Genomic DNA, 13505 nt, shown 5'->3' with positions numbered 1-13505 from the left:
AAGTCAGGGATAGTTACTTACGCTTTGTGCTTGGCCTGTATGGAGGCTTTACTGTTAGTTGAATGGACGGTTGACCACCTGTGGATAATTTCATTTACATTTGAGTTCACACAATTAACAATAAGCTTTGTGTTCCTCTACCATGAGTCTTACTTACAGTATACCAGGAAAATACCGGAGAAGTTAAGAAAAAAGAAAAAAACAACAATTAAAAAAAAAATTTTCGCCCAACGTGGGGCTCGAACCCACGACCCTGAGATTAAGAGTCTCATGTTCTACCGACTGAGCTAGCCGGGCACAGGTTCATAATTAATGTATTTGCATAGGTCTTATTTTCTTTGCTATTTCACTCGTAAAGCAATAAGGTTTGACGAGGATTTTGCTTAAAAACCCACCTGGAGCTCGGAAACATTTCTTTTCCATTTTCTTGACCTGATGGCTGCTGAGGGCTTTGTCGAAAAACTGTAAACAAGAAACTCGACCACGGAAGTACTGTTTGTCACCGGGCCTCGCCCCCAAGTACACATCATGATTGGTGGAGAGATCAAAATAACCAATCTTTTTGCGCACGACAGGTTTACTGTTAACGAACAGAGTAGCTTTACCACTAGCCTTGTCGTAGGACATTCCAAAGTGGTTCCATTTCCATGGTAACACTCCGTCGACGCTGGCCAAATATGGTAGTTTCCGGCGTGATTGTCTCGTAACAAACTCGGCAAACACCATGTTACGTCGCATCATCCATAACCGCACGGCCACGCCCTTATCTGCAAACTGAACGATGGGTCCCATGCGGTTTTTTGGTAATGCCCATATAAGGACTGTCATGGCTTTACTAGTGTCCAGCCGACCTCTGTTCCGGATCTTAATGTAGCTGTCGGGTTTTCCTTTCAATTCGTATGCACTTCCGGGTCGTTTGTCGGGCCCAGGCACAAGTCGTACTCTGTTGAGAATGGCGGGGGGATTCCTTCCCAGGTTTTCGATTCCTCTATATCGCTTGTTTAATGGATACAGAACCACGGGTGTAGGAGGCACTTGATAAAATAACGAAATAAAACTAGATAAGAATGAAGTGATAAAAAACTGAGTTATTTCTCGCTGATCTCTACATAATCAAAAGGAGAACGACAAAATTTCTCATTCAATTCAAGTAAAAACTTGTGCGCCCAACGTGGGGCTCGAACCCACGACCCTGAGATTAAGAGTCTCATGCTCTACCGACTGAGCTAGCCGGGCAACACATGTGCCTCAGTGTTCTATAATTGTTTTTAACTAAAATTACAACCACGTGACGGTATACGTTAACTGGATTAATCAATTCTGAAACAGCAGAATCACGTCCACATATCCAGGCTGCTCACTCAGTATTAAAATTTTCGCATAGATTATAGTCATCCAATCGGTTGACCTCGTTTGTTTTACATTTTTCATCTTGTAGCATCATGTCAGTTAACCTATCTTATCGCAATACAAGTTCAATGGCTAGGTGATCGATGACAAACATTACTTTGTGGGCTTAACGCAGACAGTCAACCCTACGGGTTACTGCTTCTTCTTGAGCAAGAAAGGAAGGGACACCTCGTTTTCTACTTACATGCAGGAGCCTGAGTTGGTGGAGGCGGCCGGAGAGTGGGACGAGGAGTAACAGCTGGACGGCCTGAATAGAGAATAAAAATTGATCAGCAATTTAAAACGTGTTACGTTAAAGGCTTTGCATAAGGCGAATGCGTCCACCGTACGAACGGCAATCAAAACCAAGCTGTCCTACCGAAACGAAAGGAATGGTCTTCGCATCTGAAAGAAAGAAAGACAAGTTGCTTTGGCCTCTTTTCTGAGTTTAATTTGACGAGGAATAACATATTTTGTTGAAAATAACACAGCTATTATCCAACCTGACGACACTCAACTACGAACGAAACGCCGTACACGGGTGACCCATTTTAAAAGCTTGGAGACGCAAAACGTTTCATGCCGCGTTTTCACTTTTTCGTGAACTGATATTCAATGCCGTCGCCTGACCGTGAATGTAATGCCTTTCCTGTTATTATATATTGACGTCAGGACAGTACGTAATTGGTCAATTTAAATTTGAGGCGCGCCAGCCGTATGCAAGGAAAGTCTCTTTAAATCAAATGCAGCAATCGGGAGGGTGCCGACCAACTCCGGTTTTTGGAATTGCGAACAAGGAAGTTCATTCCTACTAACAGTCTACTTTATTTCTAAACTTGACTTCATTTCAGTTATTTAAAGAAATACTCACGTCTGAGACATCTTTTCATTGCCCTTATCACTTGCTTCTTCTGTAAAGCCACGCGATAAAGTTGCACACACGCGACAGCTCCTTTAAAATAACGAGGATCGCCGACCTTAGCTCCGATCCTAATCGGTCCACTTGTCGACAATTTAATACTTCCGATTTTGCGCGACGCCACCTTTTTGGCATTCACCCACAGCGTGGCATAAGTTCCATCATACGTTGAGCCGACAAAGTTCCAAACATTTTGTCTCAGCTTTGCTTTGGACAATGAAGAAGTAACGATACCGCCAACCTTCACGTAACGAACAAACAGCGTTTTGGGGGCTGTGACCCACAGATGAGTCTCCCAGGCAGGTCCTCTGTTGTAGTTAATAATGGGACCAGGATTTCCTCCTTTGGGCTTGATCCAAGCAAACATGGAGATCGCGTTTGATGTGCGTAACTTGCCGTTATTCGGAATTTCAACGTAGCTGTTTGGACTGCCAAGTAGATAGACCGCAGCGTTTGGTCGACCATCCGGCCCTCGCGTCAAGCGCACGTTATTGAACACAGCTTTAGGCGCCTTATTAGGGCTTCTATCTCGGCCCTTACTGATTGGATCAAACGGGTAAAGTCCCATGAGCATTGGCTGAGCTGTGAAATAGGAGCAAAAGTATATGGTGAAGGGTCCACCGGCTATGGAGAAAAAATCAGAACTCTGGGTTCAAAGGTCCGTAGAAAAAATATCCTAACGTACTAACAAGTTATTATCGAGTAATTTCAATGTTGCATATTATACAAAAACGTACCTGGTTTGGGTTTTGGAGGTTTCGGGTTTGGTTCTACGAAGAGAAAGTGAGAACGTTACAGTTGTTATGTACTGACTTAAGTAGTTATACTCAAGAAAAATACCATAAAATGAGGTGTAGAAGGGAAAGGAGAGTGCTTCGTGAGTGTCGTAGAGACATTTGTCTGCAGCTGGCTAGTGTTCCCCTGGGGACAGGGAGAACTAGTCTTAGTAAATTGATGGACCGGATTGAGGATTATTACTTTGTTACAAAGTAACGTGTTAGAACTGTTTGTTGGTTTTTCCATCTACCTATCCGGCTGACTGTCTGTTTGATTTCTCTAGTTAGACCAGGAGCCATAATCGGGGACGGAGACCGTAAGTCTCGGGATTCGCGCGCACCTATGATATGGGACAATTTTTCTATTTTTAGAACAAATTGCGCCATCCTGAAGTCATATATCCACGCGGATTCACGCACATGTCAGGGGCTCTCGCGTGGATGTTGTCACGTTGCGTGATCAAATGGTGAGAGTTAGAGATTCTCTTGCGTATTTTTCACAGCGATGGCAGGGAATAAGGCAGGGAATACGAACCAGGGCGCTTATATGTAGTTTAATGCTCTGAGCTAACGGAAAAGGTGGGTTTTTTAAGGTCGAAAACAAGACTTCAATCTCGCGCTGGGAATGAATAATAAGATCTGCTCACGCTAGTTGTAAGCTCACGCGTATGCTTAAGAATATAGCAAGAAAACTCTCTACTCTGGTATCGAGTTAATTTGTGAGTTTCTCAGACAATGTTTAGTCATAACCAAAACCTGTTTTGGTGGTTTCTTATTGTCTCTGCTTGTTTGGTGAGTTTGCAAAGGTTTTTGAAAGGAAAGTCTGACGCGTACAATTAGCTCATTTGCATAGTGCAGCTCGTGCACTTTCAAGTCCGAGTCGGTGTTTTCAATTGTCAACAAATCTTGACAAAGATTTCTCTCGTTATCTTTTGTGTTGAGATACTGCAACAAATTTCACGAATGCAAAAAAGGCTACTAACATCATGTGTGTTTCTTCAACATAAGCATAGTGAAGTTTTACACTGCGAAAATGAAAATAGATAAGTAGTTTTTATAACTCGATCAACAAAATCGAAATCGTTATTCCAAGTTGATTAAAGAAAGCGTCATCGTAACTTTGCTGATTGTTTCTGCTTTATTCACATATTTTCAGCTTAGTTTTAATATGTTCTCAAACATTTATCAATCTTAAACATATTTAAAAACTATAGAGCTATTGTTTGAGTTCGATGTACGCTTTCACACGAAAGTGCGGCGGAAGTACAATTTGTCATGTTTACTGACTGTACAAAACACGCATCGGCGTGCGTTCTCATTCATCGACAACAGAGAATTTACTGGATTTTTACACGAATAAAACTGAGCAGTATCTACGGACGTAAAGTTATTAAGCCTCGATGAAACATCAAGCGTTGCTTACAATTCAAGCGGAACTCAAACTAGCAATTATTTTGTTTTACTTTTCGGTCGCGATAGACTGACAAGCGTGTGGCAAGAGGAGCTATGAAACTATGAAGTCCTGAAGCTCTGCTATATTTAAATATATCCAGCTAGTTTTTTGCTGTGTAATGGAAAAGCTGTTAATCTTCAACATATGTGAAATTTAAAGTGGAGTCATGTACAGCTCATGTAAAAGAAGCATCAGTCGGAACACAACTTGGTCAGCGATATATATAAGCTTACAGCGGAACATACCTAAATTCGACACTGTCTTACTTCACTCAAACTGGAGCAGCTTACGACGGAAATACTTAAGCAAAACTCCAACAGACGTAAACGCGTTGAGTTGTGGGGCAAAAACATGAAACATTTCGGGAATTTCGGACGCCATTTCCCCCGCGCGACATCCGCAAAAATCCTCGCAGCATGCACGCGCGTGTGCCGCAGGTGATGGCGCAATTTGTTCTAAAAATAGAATTATTGTCCCATATCATGGGGACAACCCCAATACTTGAAATGGCGCGCGCTTACGGTCTCCGTCCCCGATTATGGCTCCTGGTTAGACCTAATTGTGTCATTCTGTTATTGTCTGTCTGTCTCTCTGTCTGTCTGTCTGACTGTCTCTCCGTTTGTCTATGTGTTTTTTTGTTGTCAGAAAAGGGTAACGAAACAATCCTTACTTCGTCTGAAGCATTTTCTCTTCTGTACTCGGATCTGTGGTCCGATCAAGGCTTTGTTGAAGATTTGCAAGCAAGAAATACTTCCCTTGAAGATCCGTCGGTCACCTGGCTTGCGTCCCATGACAGCGGGATAGTTAGTTGCGAGTTTATAAATCCCGACACTCCGCTATTTGAATAAACAATTAACATATTTGTTATCGGTACTTATACTTCGTGCTTACTAACCTTGTTCAAGTTGACCAGCGAAAGACAAGGAGTTTCCTTTTATCAAATTCAACAAGTTTTGAAACGGCTTGTTTTTTAGGTTCTGCTGACCGTGCGATATTCTCTTGCTCTGAATCAGTAAGCTTACATACGAGACTTCTTATTTGAACTGAGTTAAATCGTGTTATAGAGGGGGAAATATGTCTATAATTGCTATGTTTCATGAGTACCTGAGCCACAGGGATGCCATTTCTCCAGATGGTTCCAACTCCCTTCTTTTTGTCATAAGTAACCGCCAGATAATTCCACCGTCCCATCTTAACATGGCTGCTCCTTATTGCTCGCACAGTCTTCCCAGACCGCGCGGAGAATCTGACGAAAAACTTTCGTTGGCCTGGCCGTCCCACCACCCAGACATGCACCCCTCCCCATGTCCGAGGCTTATAATGAAAGATTGGTCCAGCGCTTTTCGGCTTCACCCACAGTATGATCGTTATTTCGCCCACAGTGTCGAGTTTTCCATTGTTTGGAAACAAAACATAGCTGTTAGGGCTACCATTGAGCTTTATGGCGCCTGAAGGAAGACCATCGGGTCCGTTACCTGGCTTCACATTTCGCAGTCTGGCTCGCGGGTTTTTATTTGGCGAGATGTCACGTCCTCCGAGTACTCCGCTGAGCGGGTAGGTTGCCACCGGCGTCGGGGCAGCTAAAAAAATAGGAACGCATAACTTAGCTAAATATTATGCAGAAAGCAACGACAAAACGATAATAATCTTGCTCCTTACCTGTCGAAGGTTTGCCCGGTGGTTTTCCTTCGTCTAGAAAAAAGAAAAAGTTGTACTTGTAACGTCAAAATTAGCGGCAATGATATTTTTCAGCTATTCATTCCACTTTTATCCTTTACTTCGATCCACTTTTATAACTTCATGTACTCGTAGGCTGTTTTTTGCTCACAACTGTAAATATTCTATAAGAACCCGTGAGACTAAGACGATTTCCTGTCTATTAACAAATGGAGATGCTTGACTGATGTCGATTTTACTAAGGAGCTGTTCTGTTGAACTTTCCGTATAGGAAGAAAGAGAGATACCGACCTTCGTTCAAACATCGAGAAAGAATAGGACATTTCGCACTCTGATGCAAATTGCGCTGCTTTAAACTGAACAACATGAGATTTCAATGTCAACATGAACTTTTTCATTTCAAATTGTCTTTGTTTCAAACCTATGAATGTAAAAGTCTTTCATGCCAGGTCTATTTTTACAACCAAAACGCGAAATGTGCTATAACTAAGGCTAAGAAATTAACTCACAACATATTAACTACACTGGAGAGGTAAGACTACAACACGAGTGTGATTGACAACTGTTCCAAGCATCATACCTCCTTTGAAGCACCTTGTCTTGACTGTGCTGATCTCATAATCACTCAAAGCTCTGCTGTAAATCTGTATACAGGACATGCGACCGCGGAAGAATCTCCTTCCACGCCTTGTTGATCCTGCTCGCGCTGGTCTGTTTGTAAGAAGCTCCATTCGACCAATGACTCTTGTTATGACTAGCTTGTCATTGACATAAATTTTCACAATACCTAATGTGTAATCATAACTGAAACCAATGTATGTCCAAGTTCTGGGCTTGAAGACCTTCTTTAGAGTTCTCACTGGGATATTTTTAGCTCCTCTTCGACTGACAATGCGCGCTTCAATTTGATTGGCTCCGATAATCTTCAACCCAACTCCTTGTCCGTTGGGGTTGTACTGGAATACAGTGCCTCCCCTCCCTTCGTTAAAAACCCACACCGAGCAGGTGATAGAACGTCTGGTGTCCAGTCTCCCATTGTTTGGAAACTCGATGTAACTGACAGGACTACCAGAGAACCGCAACGCAGTGTCCGGCTGCCTGTCGGGGCCTGGGACGATACTTACTCCCGAAAGTTTTCCTGGGAGGTTTTTGGTAGGGCTGAGGTCACGTGCACCGTTAGTGGCGTCTAGTGGGTACACAGCCACCAAGTTGCGAATAGCTGTTCGAAATGGAAAAAAAAACATTTTCGATCACTTTATTAAAGATGAAATCATTCTATCTTGAAAGCTTAGACTTGCACATTCTAGCGCAATGCGAATATTGTTTTGATATTGGATGTAGTGTATTCTATATATTTGAACAAGCAATAAGCGCACAGGACAAAAGACTTACCGGGGGTGGGTTTCGTAATTACCGGCACTGGCTTGGTTGGTGTGATTCTTCCTAAAACAGATAAAGCAGCAATTTTCATATGAGAAGGAACAAGAGTTGCAGTCGCGTATTTTCTATTAAAGAATATCCAAACTTTTTCGTTTGAAGTTTACGCGAAGTAAAATTGTTTAACGAACTTTTTACCCATTTGAAATAAAAGGAATGTGAAACAAAACATTCTGTGAAACACTTGTATTTTTTTCATCCATAGTGAGAGCTGTGGAGGCTTAAGATGTGACTGGATACCAAAACCTGTTAAGCTGGAAAAGCAAGAGTTCACGCAGCGTTTAAAACACGCCCATTGTCATGATAAGCTGTAAAACTCTCTTGTAATTAGTATTCATAATATATTACCGTGCTTAAAGTAAATAATTCCAGTTCGAACTTGACCAACCTGGCTTAAAACAGTTCTTTCTCGCAGCACGGATTTGTCGACTTGTCAAAGCCACGTTGAACAACTGTAAACATGTGATTTTCCCGCGGAAAAATCTCCTATCTCTAATGCGCGCGCCCATTCTCACAGGATAGTTAGTAGCAAGTTTTATTCTGCCAAGGTTCCTTTCAGCTGATATTCTTGAATCCACGTATAACCTTGCGTATCCAGTGTTCTTATCGTATGAAGCTGCAACCCAATTCCATGTTCGGGGCTTGACTCTGTTGGTAGCTACAGGTCTTGTGAACTTTTTGGACCTTTTCACAAAGCGAGCAAATAACACATTCGGTCGAACCATCCAGAAATGCATTCCAAACCCCTTTGGGTTGTAGTTAAAGATGGGTCCAGCCGATTCGGGATTAACATACGCAAGAATCGTCATAGAATCCTTCGTATCCAGTCGGCCGTTGTTCGGAAACTCGATGTAGCTGTCGGGACGACCTCGGAACTTGAAAGCACCTCCTGGTTGGCCGTCGGGTCCTCGGGTAGGCAATGCACCTACGATTTTCCCAGGAAGGTTTCTTGATGGACTTACGTCTCGGGGACCATATTTGGATGTTAGCGGGAAGAATGCCATTGCAGGTGGTAATGCTGAAAAAATATGGCAGAAAGAAGCTGATTTAGATCAAAAACACCCTCACCCAGTTAATCTCACCCTGGTCCGTCAATAAGTGTATTAGAAATGCCAAATACTAAGTAGTGAGTTTTTGCCTTTTTGCGTTTGTTATCTTCTTTTCAAAACATTTCCATACATTGCGTGCAAAGAGGAGTAGTATTAATATAGCCAAAAATCTGAGTTTAAGCCATGCACGCCAATGTGCTGTATTGTTGTTTAAGTCTGAGGAAATCTGACCGCAGCTTACGTTAAGGATGCAGTTGAGATTTATTCTACCCTTCAAAAGCGGGGTCTGACGGCAACATTTTCGACGGCACTGGCAAGTAGCTTTTCTTTAAACAGGCTCAATTAACAACAACAACAGTAACAACAATCCTTTATTTAAACTCGATTTGGTTTAAAGCAATAGGTTTGCTTGTGGGGTCGTGTATCTAGCTAAAAGTTTAACAAAAACGGGATATATGCAAAATATAAATACATTTTGGAGGTAAAACATATCTATTCCAAGGAACTGCTAGGTACTTTTTTCTTACCTGGAGCAGGAGCCGTAGGAGAACGTGTGGGAGTAGGTTGACCTGAGAATAAAAGAACCATGTCCGATCAGTAAAAGGTTATTACATTGGGATATTTCTCTACGAATGAGACAGTCAAATCAATTTTTTTTTTGTAAACCATTTCGTAAGATGTCATGGAAAGTCCAACCGAATCTGGTTAATTAAGCAGAGACACCTGAACATTGGCAGATTCGGTGTAGGCCTTTCAACTGGAAGATGGTTTTGCATTTAGAGTGCAAGATCTTCAGCCTGTCACTACTGGTATCATGTGATACAATCCTACAAGCAACGAACATCTAACGGTCTTGTGAATTATAGATTCAGACGTTATTGTCCAGACTCTGGGATTGCCGATTGAATGAGACTCTCTGTCAAGAATTCTTGAAAGACATGAAGATTATTACCTGGTCTGATGCAAACATTCTGTACGTTCTTTATTTGTGGCCCAGTCAAAGCATCGCTGTAAATCTGAAGACACGTCATACTGCCTCGGAAACGACGCCGAGTGCGAGTGGTCCCGCCCAGTCTGAACGGATTCTTCGTGGCAAGTCTGATCCAACCGAGTTTCTGGAAGGCAATGGGGCGAGAATTCCGCCAGATGGTCCCAGTGCCCGTCCGCTGATCATAAGTGACCGCGATGTAGTTCCATTTTCGAAGAATTACTCCTCGCCGCTTTGTTTTGACAGTTTTGGTTGGTCGTCCGTTTCGGCGTATAAAACGAACATACAGAGTATCCGGCGAACGAATGCCAAATGTCACTCCTCTTGGCTTGTACTCGAAGATCGTTCCTGGTCCGTCAGGCTTGACCCAGACTGTCACGGTTATGGAATTCTTGGTGTCCAGTTTCCCGCTGTTAGGAAACTCCACGTATCCAGTCCTGTATTTTGGGAACTTTATAGCTCCACCAGGTTGGCCGTTCGGGCCCGGAGTGGGTCGAACATTGTACAGAATTCCTGGGCTATTCCCTAATGGACCAATGTCTTTTCCGCGAGTCTTTTTGTTGAGTGGGAAAATAGCAACAGCCTTTGGAGGCTCTGGTTAGAAAAGAGACACTTTTGTGATTAGAAATGGAATGTAGTTGGTGAAGGTAAAGTTTTCAGAGTCAGGGGATTTAAAAACGTAAGGAAATGCGGCGTCAAAAATTTGTACGTCTCATTTATTTTTCCTGAGATGTCATGGTCTTTATAACTTGATCATGCTGAATTAATAACCAGTCTGTTAAGTAAGTAAAGTTGATTTCGAAGCCTGCAGTAGCTTGTAATAAATGACATTAAATGATTACTCACTTGGTCTGGTAGTAGGCTTTTTCGGTCTCTGTGGACTGCCTCCTGCCTCTGTGTTAAGAGCGAGTAAAAGAAATGAGTTAGTTAGATGTAAAGTCAGATCTTCACCCAGTTTAATGCTTTCGGAACCTGATAAAAATCAATTTTACAATCAAGCACTGCTGATGTTTTCTGAAAATTTTTAGCTTTTAAATCTTAAGTTCTTTGGAATATATCTTTATGTTATCGGTTTTATTGTACACTGTATTAAGTCTAGAAACAATACAGGGAGAGTAATACTGTTATTCTTATTTATTATATGACCGAGAAAATTACTTCATCGTGACTGGCTGAAAGCTGGCCAATTTATTGTTAATTTAGTGCAAATTAACGCGCGGGTTTTCATAATTTTCTCAGTCATCAAATAAATGATTAATGGTATGAAAACTCGAGCAATTAAGATACTACTCATGATATTTGAAAATTCGTTCAAATTGCACTTCCTTAATTTTCAGATATCACTCGTAGTGTAAACAGTTAATTGCACTGGCATTCATACGATGACCCATGCTAATTAAACTAGAATGTTCAATAAAAGCATTTCATGTTGGGGTAAAGAATACTGACTATAGGCCTAATTTTTCCGTTGAACACACAGCTATTGTAGATCTTAAAACATACCTGCGCATGCCTTGACCTTCACTCGTTTGACAATAGTCCCCAGGCTTCTAAAGTTGGTCTCGTACGCGTGTTGTGGATCTTTAGCTATGGTAAGGACTTCACTGCGAATAGCACCGGGCATCACGCCAATACTGAAGATATTCACTCCCATAGCAACGAGCTGTTGTACTGGACCAAGCACTTTGTCTAAAGACTTCCCCACCGTAAGGAGTATTAACGTTTTCTTGCCCTTGCTGGCAATAAAGAGGCGTTTTAGTGCAAGTTCTAATGCCTTCCCAGTCTTCCTAGCTCCACCAACTGGTTGTAACAGTTGAATAACGCTTTTTATCTTTCTTGGGCTGTTGTACTGACCAAAGCTTAACTTCACTCCTGGACTGTACGAGTTTACAACTAAACCAATCCGGACATCTTGACTAGAGATGGTAAAGGAATCCACCAGTTCTAAGAAGAATTTCTTAATACTGTTGAAATTTCTTTTGACACCACCGGCGATGTCGATCACGAAAGCAATATCCACCTTTGCTTTGCACACTGTATAACAGAATAACATTGTCAAAGGGTTATTGTAGGCTTATTATAGTATGTGCAGCAGGTGAAAGACCATCGCCTTGGCAAAACATAGAAAGACTCAACTTCTATCCCGCTGCTAAAAAAAAGTTTAGGCCCAGGTAGAAACGTCAGACTTCCCATGAGACGAACCAAATTGCAATTTGAGTCGATTTGAACTTCAGACGGATAGAACGTGCAAGTCGATCTAAATTCAGTCAACGAACTTAGTTGAGTCAAACGTAGAACTTATCATGTTTAGTTCGTCTCAAGTGAAGTTCCACGTTTGACCAGGGCCTTACTCCCAGATCACGGAAAGTTACTTTTAACCATATGTTACCTTGGGTATAGAAGAAGAGATCTTTATTTACAGAATGTTTAAATAAATGCATACCAGATAGTGACATACATTATCCGACCTTCAAAAATCTCAAGAACAAACGTAATTTCCAAGCATGCACTACGTATAAACCCAACAGTTGGAGAACATATATACATACATACATTTTATTGTGTTTTGAAATTATAAGTACAATTATAACATGCCCTTGGGTAGCTGAGCTAATCTAGGCGGGTCGTGCGGTCACACATCCAGAGTGCATTTCTCTAGAACTATAATACACATCATGTATAATTCATCGCTATTGTCGCAGATAATTTTTAGTGCGTTTATTCTCAAAGTCGGTAACCGAGTTGCCATTATAGTTAAACGTGCAACTGTTACGTTGGTAGGAACTTAACAAACAGCAATTTCAGGGGTCAGCCACATGTAATGTTAGTTATCTAAAACAAAAAAAAGTGTTAGAACACTTAAAAGTGCTTATAGCGTCACATACCTTTACTGGGTGATGTTGTAGCAGCGGGGTTTGTAGTGGGACCTGATGGTCCGACTGGCTTCGTGGGGACAGTTGTTGGTTTTCGTACAACGGTAAAACCTTAATCATAAAGAAAGTGCCTTATTACAATAGAATCTATTAAATGCGGTTAAATTGAGTTCAGTTTTACAGGACAAAAGGATACAAGATCTGACCAATGCTTTGTTGAAATCTGTAATGACAGCACTTGGTAAAGGAACAGACTATTGAGCGTTAGATTACCTGGTGGAATCGTGACGCACGGTTTTCCAGTTGTTGGTGTGACAGCTCCAGGTTTTGTCGGACCACTTTTCGGTGTTGTGGTTGCTCCTGGCACTCCTGGGCGCATAACACATCCCGGCCCTCCGGGTCCGCCAGGTCCGCCGGGACCTCCGGGCCCACCAGGTCCACCGGGTCCTCCTGGACCACCCGGCTTACCGGGTGGAGATGTTTTGGGACCTCCGGGACCACCAGGACCTCCAGGACCTCCAGGGCCTCCAGGACCACCGGGTCCCCCTGGTTTTCCTGGGGGAGCAGTTGTAGGGCCATTTGGTCCCCCTGGCCCACCGGATCCGCCGGGACCTCCTGGACCTCCGGGGCCTCCTGGACCTCCGGGTCCCCCAGGCCCACCTGGACCACCGGGTGTTCCTGGGGGTTTAGTAGTAGTTTTGCCTGGTTTCCCGGGTTTTCCTGGTTTCTTGGTTGGACCGCCTGGACCTCCGGGTCCTCCCGGACCTCCCGGCCCACCTGGACCTCCGGGTCCACCTGGACCACCGGGTCCTCCGGGTCCTCCGGGTCCTCCTGGACTGCCGGGTTTTCCTGGTCGCTTTGTTGTTGGTCCTCCTGGTCCTCCTGGTCCTCCGGGCCCACCAGGTCCTCCGGGTCCGCCTGGTTTCCCTGAGAGAGAAAATCAC

At 42.9% G+C, this 13505-nt stretch overlaps 1 protein-coding gene and 2 non-coding genes across 3 annotated transcripts in view; all 3 read right to left on the bottom strand.

Moving 5' to 3' along the window:
• Positions 1 to 13505, bottom strand: part of LOC110060046 (uncharacterized) — a 44850-nt gene that overhangs the window by 18365 nt on the left and 12980 nt on the right. Inside the window, exons 15-31 of the mRNA XM_089279870.1 lie at positions 12835 to 13479; positions 12574 to 12672; positions 11192 to 11722; positions 10535 to 10582; positions 9653 to 10282; positions 9228 to 9269; positions 8040 to 8669; positions 7607 to 7657; positions 6795 to 7433; positions 6197 to 6223; positions 5642 to 6117; positions 5208 to 5373; positions 3046 to 3078; positions 2261 to 2890; positions 1595 to 1657; positions 396 to 1034; positions 22 to 78 (exon numbers count right to left, since the gene is read on the bottom strand). Coding sequence (XP_089135996.1) covers positions 22 to 78; positions 396 to 1034; positions 1595 to 1657; positions 2261 to 2890; positions 3046 to 3078; positions 5208 to 5373; positions 5642 to 6117; positions 6197 to 6223; positions 6795 to 7433; positions 7607 to 7657; positions 8040 to 8669; positions 9228 to 9269; positions 9653 to 10282; positions 10535 to 10582; positions 11192 to 11722; positions 12574 to 12672; positions 12835 to 13479 — 5406 coding nt within the window. The remainder of the gene's footprint in view (positions 1 to 21; positions 79 to 395; positions 1035 to 1594; positions 1658 to 2260; positions 2891 to 3045; positions 3079 to 5207; positions 5374 to 5641; positions 6118 to 6196; positions 6224 to 6794; positions 7434 to 7606; positions 7658 to 8039; positions 8670 to 9227; positions 9270 to 9652; positions 10283 to 10534; positions 10583 to 11191; positions 11723 to 12573; positions 12673 to 12834; positions 13480 to 13505) is intronic.
• On the bottom strand, positions 225 to 297 carry Trnak-cuu (transfer RNA lysine (anticodon CUU)). Its single transcript has one exon. It is a non-coding gene; the product is annotated as a tRNA-Lys (tRNA).
• Trnak-cuu (transfer RNA lysine (anticodon CUU)) lies at positions 1164 to 1236 on the bottom strand. Its single transcript has one exon. It is a non-coding gene; the product is annotated as a tRNA-Lys (tRNA).

Source organism: Orbicella faveolata, unplaced genomic scaffold (assembly GCF_042242905.1).
Source record: "Orbicella faveolata isolate gen_17 unplaced genomic scaffold, um_ofav_v1 contig_47, whole genome shotgun sequence".
NCBI classification, from domain to species: Eukaryota; Metazoa; Cnidaria; class Anthozoa; order Scleractinia; family Merulinidae; genus Orbicella; species Orbicella faveolata.
This window is presented reverse-complemented; position numbering and strand designations above follow the sequence as displayed.